This window comes from Nipponia nippon, unplaced genomic scaffold (assembly GCF_047370975.1).
Source record: "Nipponia nippon isolate SJK-2023a ecotype South Korea unplaced genomic scaffold, ASM4737097v1 scaffold_19, whole genome shotgun sequence".
Classification (NCBI taxonomy): Eukaryota; Metazoa; Chordata; class Aves; order Pelecaniformes; family Threskiornithidae; genus Nipponia; species Nipponia nippon.
The window spans coordinates 3560367-3586849 of NW_028262335.1; the positions used below are offsets into that span (position 1 = coordinate 3560367).

Here is a 26483-nt window from a genome sequence, read left to right on the forward strand (position 1 = left end):
ATACAAACAGGCTGCCTGTTACAGTCGCCAAATTGGTAATTCAGACACTTTTATCTGAGGAGCCTAAATCCAAAGATCTACAAAATCCCTCTCTTTGGGCAAGGCCCCTGGGCTTTCTGGAAATAGCATTTGTTCCACAGGAATTTCTCACTCCAACCCAAGCTGTGGGGGACAGAACACCATTATTTATTGGAAAGATGGTGGGAGCTGAGGAGATGGTGGTGACTGATTCACTGCTGTAGCCAAGGCATGGCTGGAGAGCAAGTAACGTTTATAGCAAAGGGGTCAGCTATACCATCGCTCAAGGCTGACTTTTAGGCCACTAAAAGATTAGTGCCTCTTAGCTGTAGAGGGAAGGGTTTGCCACCAATGCCAGAGGAAGGCAAGAACCATCATCACATGAACTTACAAGGAAGGGAAATCTCCTAAACCCAAACCTCAGGATGTGGTTTATTCACATAGCACAAAAATATGTATACAGAGAAGAAAAAGCTGTTGGGAGCTGCTGCAGACAGAGGAAAATTTCCGATTCCCCCCACTTCTCTCCCCCATGGAGGAGAAATGATCCATCCAAAGCGGAGGTGGCCGGGGCAGCCGCTGTCCCTGGCTGAAAGCCTCGGAGTGGCTGCCCCAGCAGCTCTCTGCCCTTCTCTCCCAGGTTTCTGGAGGAGAGGGAGAAGCTGAAGCTGGGACCAGCTCCCAAGCGCTTCAGGAGCCTCCAGGCTGGTGTCCAGCAGCCGGACAGCCAGGCTGCCCCTGGAGCCTCTGCAGGGGTGAGGTACGGAGCAATAAACTTTTGTACAAAGCCTGCATTGCCTTTTGCGAGTGTTTTTGTGGTCATGGCGTAGCACATGGTCAAAGATACAGAAAACTCCTCCAGAGCACTTCTCTCCCTCTGCCCTAAGGGCTCAGTCCCGACCCTGGCCAGAGCATCCCTCCCAGCCTGGACAAGCCTCTGCTGGAGGGTCGCAGCAGCAGGAAGGATGGTGGCTGCATCCTTCCAGGACAATGATCAGTCCAGTGACCCTCCGTGCTGCACCGGAGGGGCACTGTCAGGCACCGATGCCAGCTCTGGGACCGTGGCAGTGAGCTGGGATGCCTTTCCCAATGGCTTCACCGCCGCTAGCTGTGAATCCTCCCAGGAGGTGGGCACTGACCTTGGGGTTAATTCCAGGTAGCGTCCTACACGCGCCCCTGACCCATGGGCTAAGCCGCTGGTATCGGGGCCAAGTTTGGCACGGCGGACCGGCACGGGGTGCCACTAAGGACAGAAGGGATACATCGCTTTAAAAATACACTTGGCAACGGCTGCCGCTGCGGGCGAAGGGCCGCCAGGCCTTCAGGACCCGGGACAGACGCCAGTCGCCCCGCTCGCCGAGCGCCGGCCCCGCTGGGCCCCTCGCCGGCCCGGGGCTGCCCCCGCCGGCCCGGGGCTCGGCCCCGCGGCTCCCGGAGGACTGCCTCCCCCTGCCCGGGCCCGGAGCACAGCCAAGCCCCGCTCACCCGGCCCAGCGCAGTTTGCACGAACGCTTTTCCCCAAGCTCATGTCGCTTGGCTTCAGCGAAGTCCCCCTCGCTCTTCTCCCCAGGTGTTGTGCAAAGCCCTCTCCAGACAAGGCTGTGAAGCACAGGGAGCCCTAAACAGACAGAAAGGCTGCAGGCATTGCCAAACACCCTGCTCGAAAGGAACCGAGAGAGGCAGGGCCCATGCTGCCCGCATTGAGCCTGGAGAGCCCAGCAAAGGAAGGGGCAGCCACATCACAGAGATCACATATCCCGATCAGCAGGAGAAACAACCCATGTTTGGGATGAAAATAAGTTTCCTCCCCCATGGAAAAAGTGAGGCACCACTTAACTATCTTAATTGCAGTATGGCCTGTCCTATGATCTTGGTGCTGCATGCCCTGCACCAGACGTGATTACATGTCCCTTTTGTTTCCTGCACTGGTGGCCTCACGTCTTCTTAATCCAACTGAATTGCGAGGCAGGGAAAGAGAGCTTGGGTAGGGTACGGCATAGTCTTGTCACAGGGTTTCGTCACTGGGAGATGAAAGGAATCCAAATCCAGCCTCTTCCTCAGAACAGGACTATGATCAGCTCACACTCTAGCACTCTTCAGCTGCACAATGGCAATAGGAGAATGGACATCACTGGAAGGATGTGCAGCAGGTAGGGGCATCGGTTAGGACAGATCTATCAGCAGAAGGAATCCACATGACACCAGCCCCTAGGCTTACAGTCCTGAAAAACAAGGACATCTCACCATCCTGCTGGGGAAGGGGCAGTGTCACCCTCAGCTGAGCTCTCTCCGTGTACCCTCCTCCTCCTCCTCATAGGGATCCACACGGGGCTGCCAGCAGCACCCTTGGTGCTCTCCCTCTCTGCTCTGAGCAACCGGTGCTGCTTTCTAATGGAGCCTCATGTCCCCACACCTCCTAGCTCATGCCCTGGGATGCTGGGGAAATGTCCTAATTTCCCAACCCTAAAACCGGTCACAGTATGCTTTTTATAAGAACTTGCTGCCCTGTTAAGACTCCAACAGGGGTTTTACTAGGCAAATGGCCAGCTGAGCATGGGCAATGCTTGGACCCTGACTAGCCACTGCTGGGCTATAAAGCCTAGAGTTCATATTAATCTTGCCAGAGTGATGATACCGAGGTACCACAAGCAAGCAAACAAGTGAGCTTTATAGCTTCAACAACGATGAGCTGAGTTCTGACAGTTTACACTCCATTTGCTTTGGCAGGATTGAGAAATGGATAATGGAGGGCAGAATTTGGCTTTGAAAATGCAATAGCTACTGTGACGGTCAGCCATTTTATCCCATCTATGTACTTCCATACATAGTACATGAAATAGTACACAGAAATCTCCCTGCCTTAGAAAAGCATTGTCAAGGCTGAAGTCAGGCCCCTACATCTCATTTATCTGCTGCGGAATACAGAAGATGGAAAAGGAACAAACCAGTAAAAGAAAGGAGTATCTCTGTGTCCAGGTTATTGAATACAATCCCGGAATATTAGTTTGTTTCACAGGGACAGGTCACTCAAAGCTAAATATTTCACACCTGTGCCTGGTATTGTGTTCCTCGGTTTCTTGCTGCTGGGTTTGTGCCCCCGAGGTTGCTTTACAGATGTGCTGAGCTCTCGCACAAAACTCAGATTGAGCAACAGAATGTTTTTGCACAGAGACAGCGCTAGAGAATACTTAGAGGGTGAGGGGGGGTGAAAGGAAAGAAACAAAAAATAAAACAATAACAGAACCTAGTTATCTTCATTTGGACACTCAATATTAATGAATAATTCTGGTTTATCTTCTCACACTTTCTCCGTTTACAAAATGAAGTTACGCCCTGGTGCAAACAAACTCATACACACCCAAGAGCAGCAGTAAGAGAATACTTGTAACTAATTAGTGAATTATACAGACGCTGCAGTATGGAGTTTTAATTTAAAAAACAAACAAACAAAAAAAACAAACCAAAAGCTATCAGGATCTTAGTTCTTTCTTAATAGCACAAAATAAGAACATGTTGGGACACACAATAATACAAAAAATGAGTACTGCCTCCATGTACTGAAAAAAAGAAAGCATTGGGGAAAAATAGGGAGTGCTCTTATAATAAAGGGCTTCATCAGAACACATGCGGAGCTGGGCTGACTTTGGGCTATATTAGGAAAAAGTAGCATTTGAGCTTGACTTCACAACCTTGAGAATGTCCTTTCTAGTATAATTTTGGTAGCTGATCATGTGAACGGTGTGTGCACATGTTTGTACACAAACACCATGTTAAGACATTTAAGACATGAGAAATATTTTATCGTTCTATTATTATTTAGAAACTGTACTCAGGAGATTCTTTCAAGATCTGTATTTGTATTAAAAGTCAACAAATTATTACTAGACTGACATATTCAACTTGCTCATATATGCATTCTTGTTTCAATTTAGAATAACAAGAAACGTTAGGAAAACGCAGGATAAGCAATATGCTTCGCGATTTAGAACTCTCCTGCAGTTCTCTAAAAAAGATTAATTTTTAGTTGCACTATACGCACAAAGACAATGCTGGAAGAGGAATTTGCAGCAAATCTGCATTTTTGTAATTTCTCATTTAAGCACAGGCGTTTTTAGCTAATCTTGAAAACTTCAGCTCTCAAAGAAATAAATACTTTTTGACTTTAATATATTAAACTAAACATTTAATTTTAACCCCTCCCAAAACACACATATACACAAATCCATTTATTCTTCCTTGGGGCCAGATTCTGATAGCTTTGCTGAATAACACCGAAAGCCATCTATCTAAAGTTCTCGTCGAGAAGTTGCTTTCTTGTATGACGGTACAAGAAGATTATTCCTGAATCTGACCATCTCTTCTTTAAATTTTATTGATATAGGGTCAAGCCTTACCATCGATGTCTAAAGAAATCCCATTGATTTAAATGTTTAGCTGTTAATAAAGACTAGTGTTTTTCAATGGTGCCGAAGTCAGTTGTCGGGAGGGGCTGGAGGTACGCGGTGTCCCTGCAGAGCCAGTCTAGAAGTTATCGTCTGTATTGAGGTGCAGATCGGAGCGCCTCTGTTGTTGGCAACATACAAACACAAAGTCTCAACGGTGATATCACCTCAACAGCAATGGGAAAAGAGAAGTGGCCCAAACCTGGGATTTTCAGCACACTCCATGGTATGCGGTGGCTGTGCATATTCCATATATAGAAGGAAAGTGTGCACAATACTTTAGGTGTCCTAAAAGTAGATTTATCTTCAGCCTTTACTCTCCACCAAATACTCATCTGAAAAGCCTATTGTTTTCCCTGTAAAAGGTAATTTCCCTATGGAAAGCTTCTAACTGAGCAGAGTTTAGAACAGTTTCAGGGTTGTTTCCCATCTCCGTAAATCTGACCATAGGGGTCTCTTGAAAGAAAATTGCTAAGAATTTCCAACTGGACTATGTAATCACAGCGCCTGGTATCAAGAGGAGGGGGAGTGACATGAAATCACTGACTTGTGACATACATTCCTCAGCAACAGCAGCTGCTGCCTAATGACAGCTAATAAAGGGAATCTTCCCTTGACAGAGCTGCATGCCTGCTGTGGGACTGGAATGTGCCCCAGATAAATCCACTGATAACCTAGGAAGCAGAGATCACACCCGAAGAGTATAAAAGACAAGCTTCGGAAGAGAGAGGATAGGACAAGGAAGAAAGAGACCTGAAGAGACATCTCAGAAGAAACAGCTTGAACTTCCCTACTCCCAACGAACCCAGCGCTATGGACACTAAAGGCTCATTTTCTTGTGGCTTCTTCTTGCTGCTGCTCATCCAACTCCAGTCCACCAGAGCCAACCCTATCTACAGCCTCAGCCCTGCCAAAGAACTGGCCAGCATGGAGGTGAGGACTCTCTTCTTTTGCAAGGTTAAACTTTTGGGGGGTTTAGCAGAGTGTGAGGTGATGTTTTTGCCTTTCTTTTGCACGATCGGATAGCCGCATCAGCGGTCACATGCCGGGGGACAAAGTCTCAGTTCTTCACAGGGGTTCAAAGAAGCTCTGTAGAGCAATATCCTCCACTTCTGGGTTCAATTGAGCTCCTGGGTAGCAGTGGGAAACAAAATTCTGATGTTGTGGGATGTCTGCTTTGGGTTTTCGGTTCTTTGTCTTGTAAAGATCCACCTTCCTGAGAGCAAAGTTCCAGAGAGGGAAAAAAAATCATCACAGTAGCTCTCTAAGAACAAATAGAAAACTTTCAGGTGGGCTCCTGTTTATCCCATTAAATGGCAGGAACGGTGAAGCAGGGTAGCCATACAGCTCTAGCTTTGTGGATTTAAGAGAATTGGCTGCCTGTGAATGGGAGATGAGGAGGTAAAGTGGCGCACCCAAAGTGAAACTTTTAGAAAAACTGCTAGAGGAATAGTATGATCATTTAGTGTGACTCATCCAGAAAAGCTTCTAGAACTATGAAATTACCAGGTGCATATTTTAATGAATGATAGAGAACATCCATTGTTGCAGCCCAATACAAGCTTAAGACTCAGTCTTGCAAGATGAAGTCTGAAAGCTCAAATCTTTCCTTGGACTGGTACCAGTGACCAGCTTCTCACAGCATCAGACCCTGAGAACAAACTCCCTAAGATGGTTAGGACAGTGTCAGCCAAAGCTAAAACTGCCCCATGCCTCTAGGCTGTTTCCAGCAGCTAGCCGAGAACAGTGGCTTCCAAATGTATTCACTGTCAAGCAAGCCATAAGGCTCACTCCACTCTGCTTCTAGAGATGGACAATTAGATTCCTCTAATTGGTTAAGCTGCCCTTGAGGAGGTTATCTGATCCCTGTTACACAAAGCCTTATAAATTATAGAGAATGGTACCCAGAAAGAAGTCACAGAGCAGACATAAACTTAGCATACAGGTACTTTCAGGGAGATGCATGTTTTTAAGGAGCAGCAATCCTGTAACTCCTGGGGCAGAGACTAGTGAAAACACCAAGAGCTTCTCCAACTGATGTCCATTGAAATGGCCAGGGGTGACAAGCAAGCAGATGGTCTTGGCCAAAAAAAAAACAAAACAGAAGAGAAAGTCAACTGCTGGCAAGCAGCATTGCAGGCAACTTCTGAGAACATGGGAGTGGACTATGGATTCAGAACTATTTTGAGATTGTATACCACCGACGGGTTGAGTAGCATCTCCCTGTGCAACTCAGACCTTGCTTTTTTTCCTCTGCCAAGAGGTCTTTTAACCTTGCCAGTAAGATACACTTTGGTGGCAAGCAGCTTCAATCAGCTCTCAGCTAGAGCTACCCATAGGTGGAATTAATGTAAACAGGGATTTACTGCGGACGACAGAGCTCAAGTACCACCAGCAACGCTGGGATCCAACCTGACAGTCTCCCTAGGGCTGGCTATGAATGCAGAATTGGATGACTGAAAGAGCTAGCAAATGACCATGAAACTGGGAGTTTCATGAAATTAATCCTTCTCTTGTAGGCTCTGCTAGAGAGACTGGAGGAGAAGTTTGCAATGATTGAAGCCCTGGAGTCCAATCCTGACCTGCAAGAACCCAAAACCCAGGAGGAGATCCCACCAGAACTCATAGATGACAGTGAAGACCAGAAGGCTGAACCCAGGCTAGCACCCAGCACCCCTCTGTCCTACAGGGACCCCTTCCTCAAGAGACTGAGGGGGCTGCAGATGCCCAGGATGATGAGAGATTCTGGCTGCTTCGGGAGGAGAATTGATAGAATCGGCTCCCTGAGTGGAATGGGTTGCAACGGTGAGTCCCGCCTAAGCCATTTCGCTGAACAGAACAGACTGCATCTGTGTCATGTGACAAGGGAGGAGCAGGTTCTCACTGAAGTCTTTAATAAGACACAGTCTAAGAAAGGAATTTATTTTAGCCTAATATTTAAGCTAGTATTGGTTTTTCAAAAGAAACCCTGTGTCTATTGATTTGCTAGGTAAAAGCACTGCTGACGGTAGTGGCATATACTGAGAGAGAAACAGATGCTAGTAACATTTATTTCATGTTTGGCTTGCAGGTTCCAGGAAGAATTAGGACAACCTCCCTATACCCTACTCTGAAGAATGCTTTACAGTACCCGTTCCTCCCAAGATGAAAGCCGGATGCTTTCTAAGCTCTTCAACAGAAAGTGATTCCTATTTTTATTTATTTATTTATTTATTTATTTGATGTTTTTTAAAGAACATTTCTTACTCTAGCACCAAGAGACCATCTTTAAATAAAACTAACACTTTAGACATCTATGCTGGACCTCTCTCCTGTCTGTTGCATTAAAATTTCTTGTATTTTCCTGAAGTCAAAAGCCTAGGTTTTATTGGTACTCTGCTACCCACAAGGCTGGATCTTATACAAGACAGAGAAAGTAAGAACTTGGTAGAAACGAAAATGAGTTTTTCACTAGAGTTTTTCCCTCTGCACTACGAAATTATAACAGCTTAGCACAAAAAAAAGCTTGCTCAACACTGACAGACCAGCATGAGTCCTCCTACAGACAGGGTTTCAGTAACAAGAGAGACCTTTCACTGGTATAGATTATTCAGTCACAGGAACTGCCACAAATCCCTCATGTAAGCAAAATTTACATGAAAAGAAATAAGAAATATCATAACACTCCACAAGCTTCAAGATAACCAGAGGGAGGAAAGGGAATTCATTGTATATGCTTTCTAGCACTGACCAAATAAAGGTTACAAGCATCAACAGAAAGATACATCATTAACTGTGTCTTGTTTCACTCTGCATGTGGCTGAGGTGCTGATCCCCAGTGTTTCTTGGTGGATCTTCAACGGGCTTGAATCCTATCGTGGTATTTCTCATGTGAGGGCAGGTGGGATTACTCCAATTACAAAGCAGCTTGTACATAACATTCATCACTTGCTGGGAATGGCCCCTCATAAAGTTTTTCTAAACATGGCTAATGGGAACACTACAAGTCTGATAAAGGTTTCATTTAAGCCTTTGTAGCTAGATTTCACACCTATGATCTGAATTTGGCCCAAACCACATTCCGTCTGTCCGTCCGTCTCCCCGGTTATATTGCCAAGACCACATTCAGTTAGCACCCAAAGGACCAAGTAGCTTGGATTCCCAAGTCAGCCACAGCAATGGCATTGAGCCCAGACTCAATGCAACTGTCCTGTGATTGCACATACCGCTAGAAACTTATTTTGAGCATTTAGTTTTGGGTCTCGGTCCCAGCATCCATTACTCGAGCACCCCAAAAAGCTCGTTCAGGGCCTAAGAATACAGCAGCACACCAGGACAGACTCAACTGCAGAAGGTTAATTCTGACTTCGCTTATGCATATATGCAGAGGGAGGGAATGACACCTGGTCAAGATAGGCTACATGGAGGCAGATGTGTCAGAGCCGTAACAGTTGCTGACAACAGCTCTCAGGAACCATAGCTACAGTGAAACTGTAAGTTTGAGTGCTGAACGACACACCACTCCTGCACATGCCTGTTTACAGCTAAGGCTGCTGTACCACTTTAACAGGGCTTATGTCGCACATCACTTTTATGACAAGCCGCCCTCCCAGTCACTCCCTGTACTGCTGAGAGGCAGCGGCATGCTCCCTACCATGCCGGGCCTTGTGGTTCTTCCCTAGGGAAGAAGAGCAGAAGCCTACTCTGAGGGAATCGTTTTGCTCCACTCCAATGGGAAACACCACCCATTGTGTGATACAAATCACATGTGAGAGCCTCTCCTTCCAGCAGCGCCAGCCAAAGATAAAACACTGTGCAATAGTGCCCACGTAGGTTTCCCTGGCAGGAGAACTGATTCCCAGGTCAAGACTCCCAGCAGCTACCATGAGACATCTCTGCAGTGAAAAGCTACAGCGACTTTGCGTTTACTCAGAGGCAGTTTCATAAATCGAGGTGGTGTGAAGTTACCCTTTGGGGAGCCTTTGTGGGGACAATGGGGCTTTGTCTTCTCAAACAGGCTTTCCAAACACACACCTGCAGCCACGTGTTTCCCACTGCAGCAAGATGAGAACACGCAGGTGGATCCCTCCACATTAGCAACAGGCAACAGCCTGACTTCCCATGTGCTGCTATAAAGGAAAGTAAAAACGATTCTCTAACAATAATAGCCCTTGCTGGAGCTGAAGTTTACCCAGTCAAGCAAAACTTTCACAGACACTGTAAATTGTCCCTCCCTGTCAGCCCCTCGGGGCACAAAACACTAATGAGTTCAGTGGAATGTGCTAAAAATGGCAAGAAGAGTTGGCGCTGCCTGACCCAAAGCCAGGTGGGTCCAGTATTAACAGCAAGCCAGTTCCCGGTGGAACAAGTCTGTATTGGCTTGCAGACAGTATGTTAATAGACCCTGAGGTCTGGGAGAACCTAATTGAGAGTAGGCAATCTAGGAAAAAAGCATCTCTGTGGCTGGATTTTTACTGCTACTCCCATAAACACACTGAGCTGTAAAGCTCCCCCAGGGAAATCTCACAGCCAGGTCAGAATAGGACTGCACACAGAAACAAGCACTTGGAAAAGCTGAATGAGAGAAACTTAGCACTGATCGGCTCTACAGGCAAAGAGCATCACCCCCAAGGACAAGCAAAGCTACCACTGTTGCCGTGAGAGCTGGATCAGAGAGAGCAGAGGACAGTCTTGGGAATAGCCAGTCCCAACAAGCATATAGACGAAAGCAGCCCACTGCTTATGGAGAAAGCAAGGACAACTGAAAGCTAAATGTCTCTGTAGAGCTGTACTGATTGCTTTCTAAAGAGGGTACAGAAAGACTGTGGCCAAGAGGGTGCATACAGAAAACATAAAAGGCTCAACTAGGAACTTGCTTTCAGCGAGGCCATGAATTTCAGCCTGTAGGTGCAGAAATGAAGCATCCTGGAGCAAGCTAGCAAGTGAATTAATTTATCATCTGTTTCACAGAACAGCCACATACGCTGTGACCCAGCAGTATCAAGGGCAAGTGCCACAGGAGGCTGACCTTTACAGCAGGGAAAGAAAAGAGGCACAAGCAGTTACCACAGCATTGGATGCATTACACGTTCATCCTCTACCTTACTTTGCAGCAACTTGGACTTGTGTTCATGGCTGAAAGATTCAAAGGACAGTCCTGTCATCCCATGTACACATCAGGTGCTAACCTGACAGCCTTTTCTATCTTCTGCTGCTGGATTTGCACAGTTGTACATGCTGTCCATGAAAGAATGAAGGTATTCCTTTTAACTAGGCCTTGCTCTCTTCCAGCAGTAGCCAGTTCTGCACAGACCCACATCTAAATGTGAGGTTGCTTCCTTCAGGTTTGCAGTGGATCCACCCTTGGTGCCTGTAAGTTTTGGAAACTCATCCTGATAAGAACTTTTTGGAGGAAAATATGGGATTGGACTGGAGGAGAAACAAGAAGTACCAGACTCTTCTGAGGGCATGAACTGAAGATACGTTAATGTTCATTTCTATGTTAATTCCTACTAAGTCTTCACATCTATCCAAAACTCATTTCAAGTCTTCTAGAGAAACTTCCCTTAGGGGAAGGGAAGGGAAGGTTGGTGATGTGTCAATAACAGTGTAGGAAAAAGGCTAGTGGCCATACAACCAAACAAGCACTTCAGAGTTTTGCTTTAGAAACTGTGCTGTGAGTTAGCCCCAAGACAGGGAATCAGTGTAGCTTGTAATTGTAAACAATTCAGAAACAGTCTAACCACAGGATGCCTTCGGGACAAAACTATCACTGCAAAGCAAGAGCTGATGTCAAAAGCAGCTAATGCCGGTTAGATTCCAAGTAACTATTCAGCACTGAGAATGGGGCAGGGTCCTGAAATCCTGCCCTCTTCCACCCTGTCAGTCATCACAGTGCTTTATAAACCTTAATCAACCCCCCCACAACACAGCACCTAGGATGCATCCAAGTGCTATCACGCTCATTGTGCAAAGGAAGAAATATTCCAGTGGGATCAGAGAGGAACCAGGCTAAAACCCTCCACCCAGCTCTAAGGACATTTGCCACCTCCTGCAATGCCAGACTTCATACTCACTTCCTAATAGCTTCTGGCAGTAACCCTGACTGGCAGTGCATAATTCAGGAGCTTTCTTTCCTTTGAACTTTGAAATACAGTAATTACACTAGCATGCTTCATGCATACTGTAAGGCATGAGCCTCATTTGGAAAAGTGGTCTGGTTGGTGTGGGGTTTTTTTGAAAATTAGATTTAAGGGTTTCTTTCCTCCTCAGACACGGCACTATCCCTTTCCAGCTTCCCACTAGATGAAATGTTTCACTGAAATCCCAGTCTGCAAGCAAGAATGCCAGCAGGAGCTGTCACCACTGCTTTGTTTCTCTAAGAAATTGTATGTGAAGTATAGGACACACATCCTCCGCTGCTGCAGGGAAGCGTGGAGCTGTGCCAATTTGCATAACAATCTGGCCATATCCAGCTTGCTTGATTTACTTTCACTGAAGCTTGGCCCCCAAAGGCCTTTGCTGATTGACATCTGCTTGATAAGTGTGTCCCAGTCATCCTAGGCAGCAACTCTTTACAGACAATAGTTTGCTGGCACCACGCCCAAAGACAGAGGCTACCAGCAATACGGCCATACAGTTCAGAATTTAGCAGAAAGCCTGTTGACAACTCTGTCGTGTTGAGAACACCCTCTCCCCAAGTCTCTCACATGCTTACCCAGAGGTACAGCTCCCATTAGACAGCTGGCACCCAGTTGTCCAACACTTGTCTGAATTTTCACACTAAAGAAGAAAGAGTCCAGAGATATTGCTGAGAGGTAAAGGAAGGGGGATCTTTTCTGATGCTTTTCTCACACCTTTGAGGTGTGAAATATCTTCAAACAAATCAAGAACGTTTCTTGCAGCAGATGTCCCTGTGCTGTCATTCCCTGCTGGAGCTGAACCATTGCCACTCCAGTGACAGCTGCCATGGACAAATAACTTTCAATGGGAATTTTCTGCTGGCTCCAATCCCCATTCCCTTACCAGAGGAAGTGATAGAATGCAGTGAGCTTTGTTCTTTGAGTCTTATTCCTGCCATCACTGCAAGTATAAAGAGAAGAGGTTTCAAGATCAGTCTCACAGCGAGGAGAAGGAAAACACCAGAGTGAAACAAAAAGGCAGGAAGAAACTTTAAGACAACAGGATGGGCTCTTGTACATCACTACTGGCAACAAGAAACAGCTGCTGCTTTTGGTCCTTTTCACTGATGCTTGTAATAGTTTCTGAGGCCAGCCTTCCCATCATCCTATCTGAACACAACAAAAGGAATTAGTACAACTTGGGTTCCTAGTTCAAAGAATCCTGAGCACATCAGTTCCCCTCCTCTAAACAGTACAACTTGCCCTTTGTAAACAGAAGGTTATACCATGCCTGTATTTTGTTTTCCTAGCAGCAGATTCTATCCCTGAATAAGGGATAAGCTGTTCCATACCCTGAAAGACACTATGCCTTATGTCCCTGCTGCTTTCTTGAGAAATGCTGAAACCCCGTATACAGACGCATACAAGATGCCCACCTTAACCCCTTCTAGATCATCTCACCATCAGTCCTATTAAGAGATGGGGTCAACAACTTGCACAGTATGCAGCAAAACTGATTAAAAAAACAAGGTTCCATCTTCAATAAAGTCAGGAAGTCCAAGGCTTACAATTGTAATCACAGTTTGGGGTCTTTTATGTGGGAAGGGAGGAAGGAAGGAGGATTTGTAAGGCCTTCCCCCTACCTTCCCATCTCCTGAATGCTCTCTTGGAAAACCAGCAGAATCTTGTACAGAAAGAGAGTTGGGAGGAGGGGAAGTTTTAAGAAAACAGAAGGTAGTGAGAAGGCACCTAGGGTCAGGCCTGCTATGCTGAGAATTCAGAAGAAGCAAAAGAAAGATAAAATCAATGAGTAAAGTCGGCCATGCCACAGAGATATTCTCTAGTATAAGCATCAAGGAGCTGCTGGGGGAGTCAGCAAGAGTCTCAGGGTTGTCCTGTCTGTTCTGTTAGTCATAAGTTCTTCAACACAGTATTGTTTTCTACGTTCATCTATTCAAACTGGTATGTATGGGTTCCAGTCTCCTGCTCCTAGATGCTTAAGAATCACTAAAATGTGTGTTAAACCACATATCACCCATACAGCAATTCGTGCTTTTTTTTCTGCAGTTTTGGAACAGCCCAGAGAAAGGGACACCCTGCTTACTTTTAAACAGTGATCTCAACGTTTGAACCTCACAAACTGATACCCCTCACTTCCCAGAGAGTGGTGGAACTCACTGCCATCTCATTCCAGCTATGAACAAGCTCTTTCACACACTGCATTTGAAAAGCTACAGTGGATGCTGAAGAGGCTGAGTGTATCCCACTGCCGCCGAAAAGCGCTTCAGCACCCTGGACAAGAAGAGCAGCTTCATTCTCTCATCTTACACACAAGCGCAGCTGAAGCTCAGGGCGGCCATCCTCTGTTTCTTCCTGTGTGTGCTGCATGATACACGCCTGTATGTGTATGCACACATGCTGAAGTAGGCAGCTTGTATCTCACCAGCAAAGCAAAGCAAAAATTAAAAAAAAAAAAAAAATCTCACTGAACAACACTAAATTCTTCTGCTAGATACACAGTTTACAGGTATGGGGATAATGACACATGGTTGGATTCAATGAGTCTATAAACCTTGGTAGAAACAGATTTTAATCTAAACATGAAGTTGGCTGCTTTAAGTATAAATGTTTTACACAGCTTTTCTAGTAACCACCTCTATCACCCATGATAAAATGCAAGACAAACCACCACTTATAACTGTTTTTCATACCTCCTTCTTCAGGCAAGAAACTACTGCTTTTATTCGCTGCAATAGGAATCACCTTGCATATAATCTTGACACACAAAGCAGCCCTAAAGCTGACAAAGGCTCTAACCAAGTGCCTGGTACCTGCATCAGTCCAGCTGGCTGCTTTAGTAGGTTTGGCTGCAAGGAACTTGCCATTACACCAAATTGTCAAGCTGTGTCTGTAAGCATGGACAGACCCACCTCTCCCACCCCTTTTTTCAGGGGTGGGAGGTGAGAAAGTAGACAAAAGACAGACAGTCTGTTTCCTCCTTTACTGTTATGCTAAAGTGGCAGCTGATGCACCTCAATTTTAGGACGGAAATGCTTCTCTCATTCCCTCCTACACTACTGCATTTGTGACTGAAGGCAGCAGCAGAGCTGAAGCAGAGTTCCCCCCCCCCTCTTTTCTCCTGATGACTCTCTTCTACCCTGATTTCTTGCTAGGAGCACAGCTTAATTAAGACCACCATGGCACTTCTTATTTAGCTCCCGAGCACAGATTTTCTGCCAGCCCCTCCCAACAGATGCTTTTATCTATTTCAGGCTCTCCCTGTCATTATGTACACACGAAGCGAGAGACTGAGGGCAGGAGCCAGACGAGCTGCTGGCTAACTTCGTATTAGAGTGCATCAGAGAGCTACTATGTGCATCCTGTACAACACAGCTACCTGATCCACAAAACCAGCACAAACATAGAAAGGCAGTGAGCTTTTGGGTCAGATATTTCTACAGTGCTCAAAGACTGTTCTCACTCACATTTTTGGCCTGTAAGAAAGTGATGAAAGATCAAAAATTGTCACAAGCTCTTTTCTGTAAAGTAGACAGCAGGATAAAGCAGGAAAGAGCCACAAACTAAATAAAAGCTAAAGATAAAATTAAGATTTTTCACATCCTGGAGAAGCCACTTGTACAACAAGAGATGCAACACTGCACTCTAAATGTCTTTCATTAATTTATGGGAGGAAGGTGAAAAGCAAGAGTTCTCGGGTAAGAAAAGCAGCAGTCACCTCTAGCACAATGTGCACAATTCAGCTCCTTATCAAACATTTGGTAATTCCCTCCTTTTAAACAGCTGTGGTGAGGGAACACGGGACTGCAGTGGTCGCAACCTAAAGGATTACACTAATTCCTATCTTTGCCCAGCTTCAGAGCACCTTCTGCACAAACTGTTAGATCCAGACGGCTCATAAATAGCAACTACTCATATACCTCAAATCATGTTCTTGGATATTGCCATGTTCTACTAGTTTTATTATAATAAAGGGCAAAAATAAGACAACACTAGAAACATCAAAAGGCCTTAAAAGTGCTGAAGGAGACACACAAACATTTTACTCTCAGACATGTTATGGTTACATGAATACTTCCCAAGTGCCATAGTTCAAATAAAAATATATTCATACAAATTTAAAAAAAATACAATTTATATACACTGTGGAATTAGCTTACATCATTTCGTAACAAAAAAACAGTGCAAAAAACAAATGGAAAGGTAAGTTGCTACCATTGGAATGGCTCACAGTAAGTTAACAATTCAAAACTGCATAATTAACACTGCACAGGAAACCATGAGGCAGGGGAGAATGCCCCATACTATCCCCTAACTTTTGCCATCAATACTAATCCAGTTCTTGGTTACTATTCCTTTAGTGTTGCTCTGAGTAAAAGGTTACAGGCACCTATGTTAGAAGTTCCTTGGTAAATCACTAAGCAACCAGAGCCAGAGTAGAAGCAGTTAGTGTGTTGTAAGAGAGGAATTAAGTGACCAAAGCGTGACAACAAGACTGATTCAACACAAGCCTCTTTGCATCAGTCCTTAGCAGAAGGGAAATGCTGCATCTCCAAACGTCAGATGAGCTTGTAATTCCCTTTCTGCAGGCTACATAACAGTGATTGCACACTGAGACTTCCCTTTAAAGCAGCTGACAGGGTCACCCGCCATCCTCACTTGAAACTTCTTTACTGAAGGAGTGAAAGTGTTTCCCAGCTGAAACGTTTGAATAAGATAGATGCATAGGCAGAGCAGACAGCGCTGACAGCAAGTGGCCTTCTTGTGGGGAAGCGCAGCTGGTGCTCAGACAAACCCTGACAAGATTTTTCAGCCTGTCTTGTCTGGATTGCCTAACTCCAGGCCTCAGCAGCGATGACAAGACATCCTGCAGCAAAATATACTGCTGCAGTTTGTGTACAGAAATAAAGCAGGACGTGACCAGCTCAAGGCAAACAATCTAAGGAGCCCTATTCATGTGCAGGAAGAGAAAGAACTTTCCACACACAGTCACTCAACATGAGCAAGAGGAAAGAGTTGTCATGGAGAGACATAGGGCATTCTTGACAGGTGCTCTGACAGAATGGGACTGCTAATTCCACATTAGAGTGATCTGAAATCCCATGAAAACAGGATTCCTGTGATTTGTAACTGCCCACGAGCACGAATCCTTTGAATGAAAGGTAGGTTAACAGAAGCATATTTCAAACCTACAGTTCAGCTTCAGGGAGTGCAAAAGGGTGCTGGAAGTTTCTTAGGATAGCTCAGTGCAAGACCAGAGCTCAGGGAACACAGACATTTTAGAAGTCATCTGCAGAGACTACCCAAAGAAAAACATCCTTACTCTACTTACAGGGAAAGAACTTGCAAGTCAAGAGCAGTAGCCAAGGCCAACTCGTGCTCTGAGGAACATGCCACACCTGTCCCAGCTAAGGAGTCCAGGCTGAAGGCACAATATGGATACTGGCTGTAGGAAAACACCTTCGCTTTACTCTTGGAAGTTTAAGAGATTGCGTGCCTTATTTGAAATGGAGCTAGGATATTCAGAAGCCAGCAAAACTATTTTAGCGGAGGAGACAAGAGCTGTTGCTGCAAGTTCCACAGTAAGAAAGGGAAAAGAACGAATGTGTTCCCTGCTCTTTAGATAGGTCACTTCGCAAGCAGCCCTGGAGAGCGGCCGTAGTTAACAAAGGGTCCTGGGACATCCACAGCTTCCTTTGCAACTGCCATTGCACATACCACAGCCCACTCTCTCCTTTGTGGAAACGGTATAAATCCATTCTTGAAAACAAATGAAGATCTGCCCTTCCTCTCTTAATAAGACAGCAGGTGGGAAGAACACCAAGTGAGAAAAAGGCCTCCAGATGTCAATGGAGAGGAATAAAAATTAAAATCTAAGTGCTTACGAACAGCTTTGCTAAAATCAAACTTTCCAGCTGAGCCATACCATGCACCGTATGACAAGGACAAATTCTACCCTAAAACTTGGCCTCAGGAACCACTTGTAAGACCAAGTTCTCTCTCATCTGCTGGACAAAATTCAAGAGCCTCCCATGACTCAGCTGTCTTTATCGCAAGCACAACCAGAGAATACATCTGTCTACCAACTATCTGGACTGCAAAGACGCCATGAACATCTAAGAGTTCTAGTGACTTAAAGAGCCCTACATCTAGACCATGGCTGGTGACCTGGGCACAAAACTTCCTCCTAACCCTAACTGTAGTAGGGCTCAGCAGCCAGCAGTTTGCAGAGCAGTGCCCTGGAACAATCAGCTCCCACAAAGTCAGAGGCTGTTTTAACAGATTTAGTGTTTTGACACATGTAAGGAAAGGGCACAACTTCTTTCTGCTAAGGAAAGGCTTAGTCAGGAAAATCTTCAGCATAGATGAGTTCTTGAATTCAGAAAATACAATAATGTCTGATTTCCTTCTGCCACAGCTCTCATCTAGCTAGCTCCTTATGGCAGACAACAGGTTAACTGGAGTGCTCAGAGGCAGTGTAGAAGCTTTTCTGGGATACATTCCCCATGTTACTTGGCCCAGTCTCTTGGCTGAGAGAATGCTCTGTGCTTTATCAAGCCAATCAGCTCTGCAGCCCCTGGAGGCACAATGCTGGCTTCCCACTGAGGGTTATCTCTATGTAAAACTCAGGAGGGCAGGTACCTGCTGGAACAATACAGGTGCTGGCCAGGATGGTACCTGCTAAAGCAGTGAACTGGCTGCAACTGGCTTCTAAGTGCTGATTTTACCCTTACAGATATTCAGCTGTTGCAGTTGCAAACATTATCCCAAGCATTTTTAGAGCACAGACAGCCCCACTTATCACCCCGCAGCAGATCCTGCCTGTTGGTCACCAGCACCAAGTATCCCTCCTGTATGGCAGCCTGAAGTTACACCAGCTCCTCTCATGACACAGAGATAATTCAACCAAGCCCAGAGACAGAGCATCAGCTCTATTTGCCTCCAGAAAGCAACACTTCACCATGCTCTGAGGACGTGAGGTTCCCTGGTCTTTAACCCTAGCTGGAAAGGTGTCCCAGGCTCTCGCTGTTGGATCAGTACAAGGACAAAGTGCCTACAAATGCCAAGAAATGCAAAAGTGCCAGGGTAGTGACAAAGTGGAGTGCCACAAAGTGCCTTAGAAGTCTCTTACAGGGAGATAATAGCAACATCTAACAGGGAAAAGAGATCTGCCTTCTCTGAGATGCTCTGCAAATGTATTAAATATTTATAATCCCAAACAGTAACTGGAATTGAACTATTTTGAACTCCTGATCTACTGAGCTGCTCTCAAAAGTCAGCTGCTGTCAAAAACATCACAGCAGGGATGCTTCCCCATGAAAGAAGGAAAGAAATTAGGAACAAATGAAGCCAGAGTGGAAAAACATGGGCAATTGGGAGCACCCACAAAGAGAGGTGTATTTCCAGAGAGTTGGGTTTTTTAATACTGCTTTTGAGAAAAGCCATCTTCCAGAGCAGCTATTTGATAACTGCAAACTTCAGTATCTCCTCTCAGCCTTGACAGCGACCTCCTTCTCACACAAATAAGGCAACAGTTGCAGGAACAAGGGAGGAAGAAGAAAAGGGAGACATACAGGAGGACAGGGAAAAGATGCTGCAGTTCTCTGCACAGGACACAGTGGAGCTAGATGGTTCTTTTTTCCAACCCTTAAAAAAAAAAAAAAAACAAAACAAAATAGCAGAACATACAGTGTCAGGACAACATCTGAAGAAAGGAGATAACTGGGGCACAGGAGAAGAAAAAACCTGGATCAAGAGTGGTCAAACCAAGTGCCTGAGACCAATCAACAGCTCTGGGCTCAGGCAGCTCCTCTAATTCTCTGGCTAGCAAGATGTTTTCCAGCTCCCCAGGCTTGATATGCATGTGAGAAGCCAAACGGCAAGTCTTGGGCCTTGTGGGGTCCAAGCAGAATGCGAGCGCGTGTGCAGGCTTGGAAGAGGGAGGTAGCCACACCGACAGTGGGGCAGGGTGGGCAGGGGCATCAAATGGTCTGATAGTGTTGTCTCAGTCTTGCCTGCAGAAATTCGTGGGTCAGGTTGTGCCGAGTGATTATCCCAACAATCTTAAAGAGGAAGAAAAGAGGAAAAAAGATACAAGTCAGTATCACAGATGTGCCACTAAGAGACGTGCATGGTAGAGCTGTTGTTCTTTCCAACCCCCAAAAAAGAGGGAACCTGAAAGCAGTTCTTGACCAATGCTGAACTAGAGTGGGTTCAAGTTCAAATCTCACCAAAGCACCACCCCTCCCTCTCCCAGCACTTATCTACAGGCAAGACACTGGTTTAACTATACCCAAACAGACAGCTTAACTGCTGCTATCATGTCTGGACACAGCAGTAGTTAGCCCTGCCTAGGAAGGGAAATCCTGTCCATGTTAGACAGCACACAGATGTAAGGAAATCCTTTGGAAAGTGAAAACTGTAATCGGAAATAACAAAGCTGTCTCTTATGGCTTCATTAGAGACATTCTGGTACGCCACATGGCATGCCTGCAGATAGCTCATATCAGATACATTCCAGGAAGCTCTAAAGACCACAACAGAGAAATGGTAAAGACTAGCTAAGTCATGACTGCACACTGGCCATCACTAGCTGGCAGGTCACAAAAGGGACCCTCTCCCAGCCTGCTGGGGAAACAGTCAAACCACACGTTTCAGCTGATGAAACACCTCAGTGATTTTACACATTGAAAGAGTTTAGAACTAGGCTGCTCTCTAGTACTGCAACAGCATCTTGTACTAAACATGGAGCAAATCAACATCTCTTGTTTTCAACCAACAAGCTCTGCAGAGTAGCTATTAGGAACCCCAAGAGGCAGAAAAAGCACTGCTGTCTCATAGGGACAGATCAGTTCAGGCTTAAGGGGAACAGCTTCTCATTTTGTTTACAGGAAGTTACTGACACCTACTGACTATTCCCGAGCATTGTAGATGGCAAAGAGACAAGTACAGTGAATCCAGCACAAACCATTCAAAGACTCCTTTATTTTGCTGCTCCTTTAAGTAGGAACAGAATGAAAGTTCCCTTCCAGCAGAAAAACCTCCTGCCCCAACACACAGGAAATTCTGCTTTGGGCCTTGAATAAAGCTGTCAAAGAGGACGCCAAATTAGTGGCCTCTGATGAGCTCAAGGCCTCTCAACAGGTACAAGACAGTAAGAGCTTCCACATGCTGCCAACCTGAGACAGGCAGGAGACTGCATGTCCTGCCCTTTGCAGGGAAAGCAGGAAGCAGGCTTGGACACAAAAGATGGTAACAAAGTCACAATAATCAACAATGCTTCAGGGCCTTAAGAAGATCACATTCTGATCTCTTTAAAGCATTTCTGTTTAATGTTAAAAGAGATCTTAATTATCCCAAAGGTGGAAAGCATTGCAAAAAAACACAGCGGCTTCCTTGCTCAGCCAAGACAAAATGGAGATAAGGACTCACCTCTCCAACTGCGTTCACAACCGGTAAATGTCTGAGTCCCATTGTCCTAAATAGGTTGAAGACTTGCGACACATGAGTGTTTGGAGAGACAGCAAACGGTGATGGGTTCATGTATGGGGTGACATCCTAAGAAAGAAAAACAATTATATTATTTACAAGAGGCATTTTCACTATCTCTGGGAATCACTAACAAGCAATTCCTACAACTCCTCCAATGCACTGATCTCTGAACAGGGTATTTGACTGTGGGCATCTTCTATTTCTCCACAAATACGAAATTATTTCAGGAACCTGAATTTGTCACCGTTTGTTTGAACACTGTAACCCATGATCTTCAGAGCCCAATGCTGCAGAAAGCCTCTGAGCAGGATAAATGCAGGTCCATGAAAATAAGAATGTATATTAAAAAAGCACTTTTGCCTACACAGCAACCGTCCTGTCACAAAGACAATGACAGGCCTGCCACTGACTGAGCTGCCAGCACACAGAGTTCCAAATGGAAATCAGCAGTTTGCCTGTCCCATCTCACTCAGGCAGGAGTCTAATCTAGAAGGAAGTTAAACCAGACAGGCAACATCTTATTTTGAAAGTAAAGCACCTGTGTGTGATACTACCTCATAGCAGGTATCAGGATTGACTTCCACATGCAGACAAGGCTGACTGAATGCATGAGAAGTACAGAGTGCTGGTCACTGCACCCAAGGGTGGACTTAAACATGCTCTCAGCTTTTTTAAAGGCTTGGGACAGTCCTAAACATGTATCAGGAAACACTATCACACTGCAGTGCATCTCTTACCACTATCATGCGAGGGTTCAGCAACGTGAGGTCCAGGTCATGGATATCTGGATAGCGAGGGTAATCCTCTGACATCTCTGCGTGGGACAGACGAGGCTGACTTGCACTCTGCAATTAAAACAAATCCCACTGAACCGATGTGTCACCATCCCAGATAGTACGTGGGCTGCAAGCAGCACAGCAAACAATGCCTCCCAGTCGCTCACCCAGATCTCCTTCTCCCATGCCCACACATACAACTTCTGCAGAGGTACTCCTGCAGCTCATCTCAGGATGCAGCAGTGCAAGCCCAAACCTACACAGGCATTTAGCTGAGAGAGCAACGGATTTGCTCTCCAACCTCTGCCAGATCTACACTCAACACTGGAGGGCAGCAACAAATCAGCCTTGTGGAAGGTGGGCCTCAAACACAAATGCTCATAACGATCTCAGTGATACAGCTGACAGTCTGTAAAAACACACAGTACACACTGCTGGTTGCTCTATTTGTATTTAATATCTGCCCTCCATTCTCCAGTTCTGACAGGACTGCACCTTTATGCAACAAATGGGTCTCTTGGTTTATTTTTTAAATGGTAACTATCCTCTTTTCTTGGGGGTGCTTAAATAGAAATTAAATTCTCTTTATTCTAGAGCTGCAAGGGAAAATTCACATTATCCATCTGCAGCTTTTAAAACACAGATGCATTCCTTAAAGTGTAAAAATAGGTAAATTCTTTTTGGCAGCCCATAAATATTGTTCCCAGCTTGTCAGCAGAGAGGGTAGGGATGTCTTTGCTACAAGTCCTGACTGGGAAGACTCACCGACTGGCTCTCAGAGTAACAAACACCCCTGACAAGGAGGGTGACGAGCTGTGAGCGCAAGATCAAGCCATGGAAGGTCAAGGGTCTGAAGCGTTCCTCCATAGTCCACTCTTCACTGGGAGACTGGTCAGGGTATAGGTTGGGGTAGGGAGTATATCTGTGAGAGATTTAACATGTTATAAGTTGCATGAACTTAAGGAGAGATATATACCCCCACCTCCAAAACACCAACAGCTATTTCGGCTCTTTGCAACCTTCTCCTGCACATTCAGGGACTCTTGCTAGAGAGAAGCAAGTCTTTTCTCCACCAAACAAAATAGCAGAGAGGGGTCAAGAGCCATTACCACAGGCAGAGTATGACAACAGCAGCAGAATGGAGACAGTCTCCTAACCCTGAATTTCAAATCACTTGCTACTAAAGCAATTTTCAGTGCCAAATTATTCAGATTCTAATAAAAGCTGAAGCATCTGGCAAAACATCAGGGTCAGAAGTCCACTCATGAGTTACAATCACTAGGTTAGAAACTGGTTCACTAGGCTGGGCTTCTCCTTGGAAGCAACTGCAATACAGGCCTGGTGACAGCCCAGTTACCAGAAAGGTGGTATCAGTATTATGGCACCAAGCCATCAGCTCCTCTCTTGGGGGAAGTGAGCTTTGCAGAGCCCTCGGGTTTTTGCAGACAAGAGGGTATCGATTTCTACAGACAAGGTATTTCCCCAGGTATTCCAGCCTCTCCAGGAAATATTTCTGGATAGGTGTTTGAAGGAAATTTAAGTTAACAGGTTGGACACCATCCAGCCATTAGCCCAGGACTCAGTCACAGGTGTGAGCCCCAGCACTGGCTGATGAGACCTGACAAGTCACTTCTCCCAAAACGTGGATACTAACACTGTTTCCTCTGACATACGGAATGACAGGGACTGTATGAAGCATCATAACACATCTCAACATATGGAAACACCCTGTTTCCATATGTTTGTGCCTACCAGGATCTCACCTTCTCTCTAGCATCTGTTGCAGCAGATCCTCCTTTTCTGGTGGCTCCTCCGCTGCTATGTGCTCATCACACATGTTACGCAATTCACTTGAAGGGTAGGATTTCATGGACTGACTACGCTTGCGCTGCTCTCCAGCTCGCGTGAGGATGCTAGATTTCTGGATACAGCAAACAATTTTCAGATAACCCCCTAAGCAGGTCAACAGTTACCCAAGAGCAACTATGAACTATTTGATCATAGCTTTATGTCACCAGATTAAGTGTTCCTTAGTCAATGCTGCTGCAGTACTTGTCAGAATAGCCAATAGGGCTGTACTCTCCTTGGACAGAGAGCCTGGGGTTTAGGAACTCAGGCACCCTTTTTTGCATATGGATTTGATGGGCAGATGAAGGGATTGATAGCAGCCCTGTGGAGAAGGACTTGGGGGTAATGGTGGGTGAAAAGCTGGACACAAGCTGACAATGTGCGCTCACAGCCCAGAAAGCCAACCATATCCTGGGCTGCATCAAAAGCAGCGTGGCCAGCAGGGCGAGGGAGGGGATTCTGCCCCTCTGCTCTGGTGAGACCCCACCTGGAGCCCTGCATCCAGCTCTGGAACCCTCAGCACAGGAAAGACATGGACCTGTTGGAGTGGGTCCAAAGGAGGCCGCAAAATGATCAGAGGGATGGAGCACCTCTGCTATGAAGAAAGGCTGAGAGAGTTAGGGTTGTTCAGCCTGGAGAAGAAAAGGCTCCAGGAAGACCTTATTGCAGCCTGTCAGTACTTAAAGGGGGCTTATAAAAAAGATGGGGAGAAACTTTTTAGCAGGGCCTGTTGCAATAGGCCAAGGGATAATGGTTTTAAACTAAAAGAGGGTAGAGTTGGACTAGATATAAGGAAGAAATTTTTTATGCTGAGGATGGTGAAACATTGGAACAGGCTGCCCAGAGATGTGGTAGATGCCCCAACCCTGGAAACCTTCAAGGTCAGGTTGGACAGGGCTCTGAGCAACCTGACTGAGCTCAAGATGTCCCTGCTCACTGCAGGGGGGTTGGACTAGATGACCTTTAAAGGTCCCTTCCAAACCAAACTATTCTATGATTCTATAATTCTTACCTTGAATTTGATGTTGTTACTTATCAGCTGATTTCCCTTCATGAACTCCCTCTCATTGCCCCGGTTCTCAGTCACTACAGGGAAGGCATGATGGACAGTTGTGCGCAGGATGCTAACAAGGGACTGGATCCTGGTGTGCGGGTAGACATATGTCAAGTTGGGTTCCATGATGTCACTGGCTCGTAGTCTGAGGAAACAGAAATCCAAGATTGGGACATCACATCAGTGACAGAAGGCTGGTGATGGACAAACACGGAAACAAACCAGTCCCAAAATGAGATCCTGAAGGAGTCTGCTGCAGTTTAGTTCTGCCAGCTCCTTATACCTGTGTGCTCACCTTCACTGTGTTATTAGCCATGATGGCACAACTGATTTTTTTTTTTTAATTTTTTTTTTTAATGTAACATTGCGTCAATGGTGCACTTACAGGCAAGGAAAAAGGTTCCAACTTATAACATAGAAAGTGTTTAAGCACTACTGGGAAAAGACAACAGGTGGGAAGAAGATGAAATTCTGCAAGAAGCAAAGTCCAGTGGAACTTCACAGAGTTCTTGCTGAACCTCACAAATCTGCTCCTCAGATCTCTACCTGTCCACCCCTCCTCAGAAAGGGCTCCAGCACTTCTTTCCTGCCACAGGCCTGATGCACAGCTCCCAACTCCTCTCACAGCAGTCCTCCTCACAGCTGCTCCTCTCAGAGCAGCCAGATTCGTTGGACATGAAGCATCATCCCCCTGCATTACATCAGTCCTTTCTGAGCAAGAACCCTACCACAAACTCTAACCCACAGCCCTGCTAAGAGGAGCAGCCTTACTTATCCATTTCCACCTCTGTTTCCCACTCCAGAAGAGGCACTCCTCGCAAGTTCACATGGATGTCATAGATGCCTTTATTGAAAAAGTCTCCTGTCCATTTGGCTACCTGCAGAGCAAAGAGAAGGTCTACTGAGTTGTTGCTCCAAGTACAAGACTCCTTGGCTTATCATAGCCTTGGAAGGAGCAGAGATTCAGGGCCAGCACATGTTCAAGCAGTCTGCAAGAAGTCAGAGCTAAGACCCTGCACTCACCATGAGGGTGATCATTATTGGGAGCCCATAGGTGATCTCGTTGGTGGATTCAATTAAGATGACAGTCAGACTAATTGTCATGCGGACCACTCCTCCCAAGAATGCTGCTGCCCCAATCAGTGCAAAGGTTCCTGAGTAGATGTGATCCAGGCCAATGTAGCTAAGGCGAAACACAGAGCCTGGAGATTAGAATAACCTGACTGAGAGCTCATCGTGCATCTGCAGCACATCTCTCACACACGTACGCACACTCAATGCACCTTTTGAGGAGGTTGGCGACCAGGCGTCCGAAGGCAGCCCCACAAAGCAGTGATGGCACAAAAAGACCACTGGGCACAGAGATCCCGTATGTCCAGCAGGAGAGTAAGAAATAGAGAAGGAAGAACAAGGACAGTGTGACTGGGCTGAAAGTACCTGCAACACAAGAAGAATCATGACTAAAGGGGCACAGGTCTGTCAGACAAAGACAGTAGTCTTGCACCATCCACCCCTGAGCTCACAACAGGCTCATCTCACAACAGCTACTTAAGTCTCCCAGTCAAAACACACATGAAGACAATGAGTAAGTGAAAAAGAGAGGAAAAGCAGTGCTCTCTTCCCATGGAGGAGGCTTTCACCTGTTGTACTAGCAGTCCCCCAGAGCCACAATGGCCTGAAGATGCTTTTAGTCTTGTGGTTCTCAGGACAAGGCTGTTTCAAGCAAGATGAAGCT

The 26483-nt window shown here is 45.8% G+C and overlaps 2 protein-coding genes across 9 annotated transcripts in view; one reads left to right on the plus strand and one right to left on the minus strand.

The window, feature by feature from the left end:
• CLCN6 (Cl-/H+ antiporter 6) overlaps window positions 1-26483 on the minus strand; it is a 72256-nt gene that overhangs the window by 36329 nt on the left and 9444 nt on the right. For 7 of the 8 annotated variants that reach the window (XR_015704316.1, XR_015704313.1, XR_015704315.1 and 4 more), the window contains exons 15-22: window positions 26032-26185; window positions 25772-25931; window positions 25520-25626; window positions 24707-24893; window positions 23610-23767; window positions 22612-22768; window positions 21808-21915; window positions 21011-21136 (exon numbers count right to left, since the gene is read on the minus strand). Coding sequence is in view for 2 of the 8 variants with exons in the window: in XM_087755423.1 (XP_087611549.1) it covers window positions 21011-21136; window positions 21808-21915; window positions 22612-22768; window positions 23610-23767; window positions 24707-24893; window positions 25520-25626; window positions 25772-25931; window positions 26032-26185 (1157 nt within the window). In the remaining 6 variants the exon portion in view is untranslated. Of the gene's footprint in view, window positions 1-8350; window positions 19642-21010; window positions 21137-21807; window positions 21916-22611; window positions 22769-23609; window positions 23768-24706; window positions 24894-25519; window positions 25627-25771; window positions 25932-26031; window positions 26186-26483 lie in introns of those variants that run through there. The other variant, XM_087755424.1, reaches the window with a different exon arrangement.
• On the plus strand, window positions 5186-8228 carry NPPA (natriuretic peptide A). Its single transcript, XM_009460956.2, has 3 exons — window positions 5186-5393; window positions 6980-7265; window positions 7531-8228. The coding sequence occupies exons 1-3, from the start codon at window positions 5274-5276 to the stop codon at window positions 7545-7547; spliced, it is 423 nt and encodes a 140-aa protein (XP_009459231.1). The 5' UTR covers window positions 5186-5273; the 3' UTR covers window positions 7548-8228.

Excerpts from the sequence above, each read along its gene's own strand:
- NPPA (XM_009460956.2), top strand. The coding sequence starts at position 5,274 with ATGGACACTAAAGGCTCATTTTCTTGTGGCTTCTTCTTGCTGCTGCTC. Across the intron at positions 5,394-6,979 it reads AAGAACTGGCCAGCATGGAG|GCTCTGCTAGAGAGACTGGA; the intron begins GTGAGGACTCTC and ends CTTCTCTTGTAG.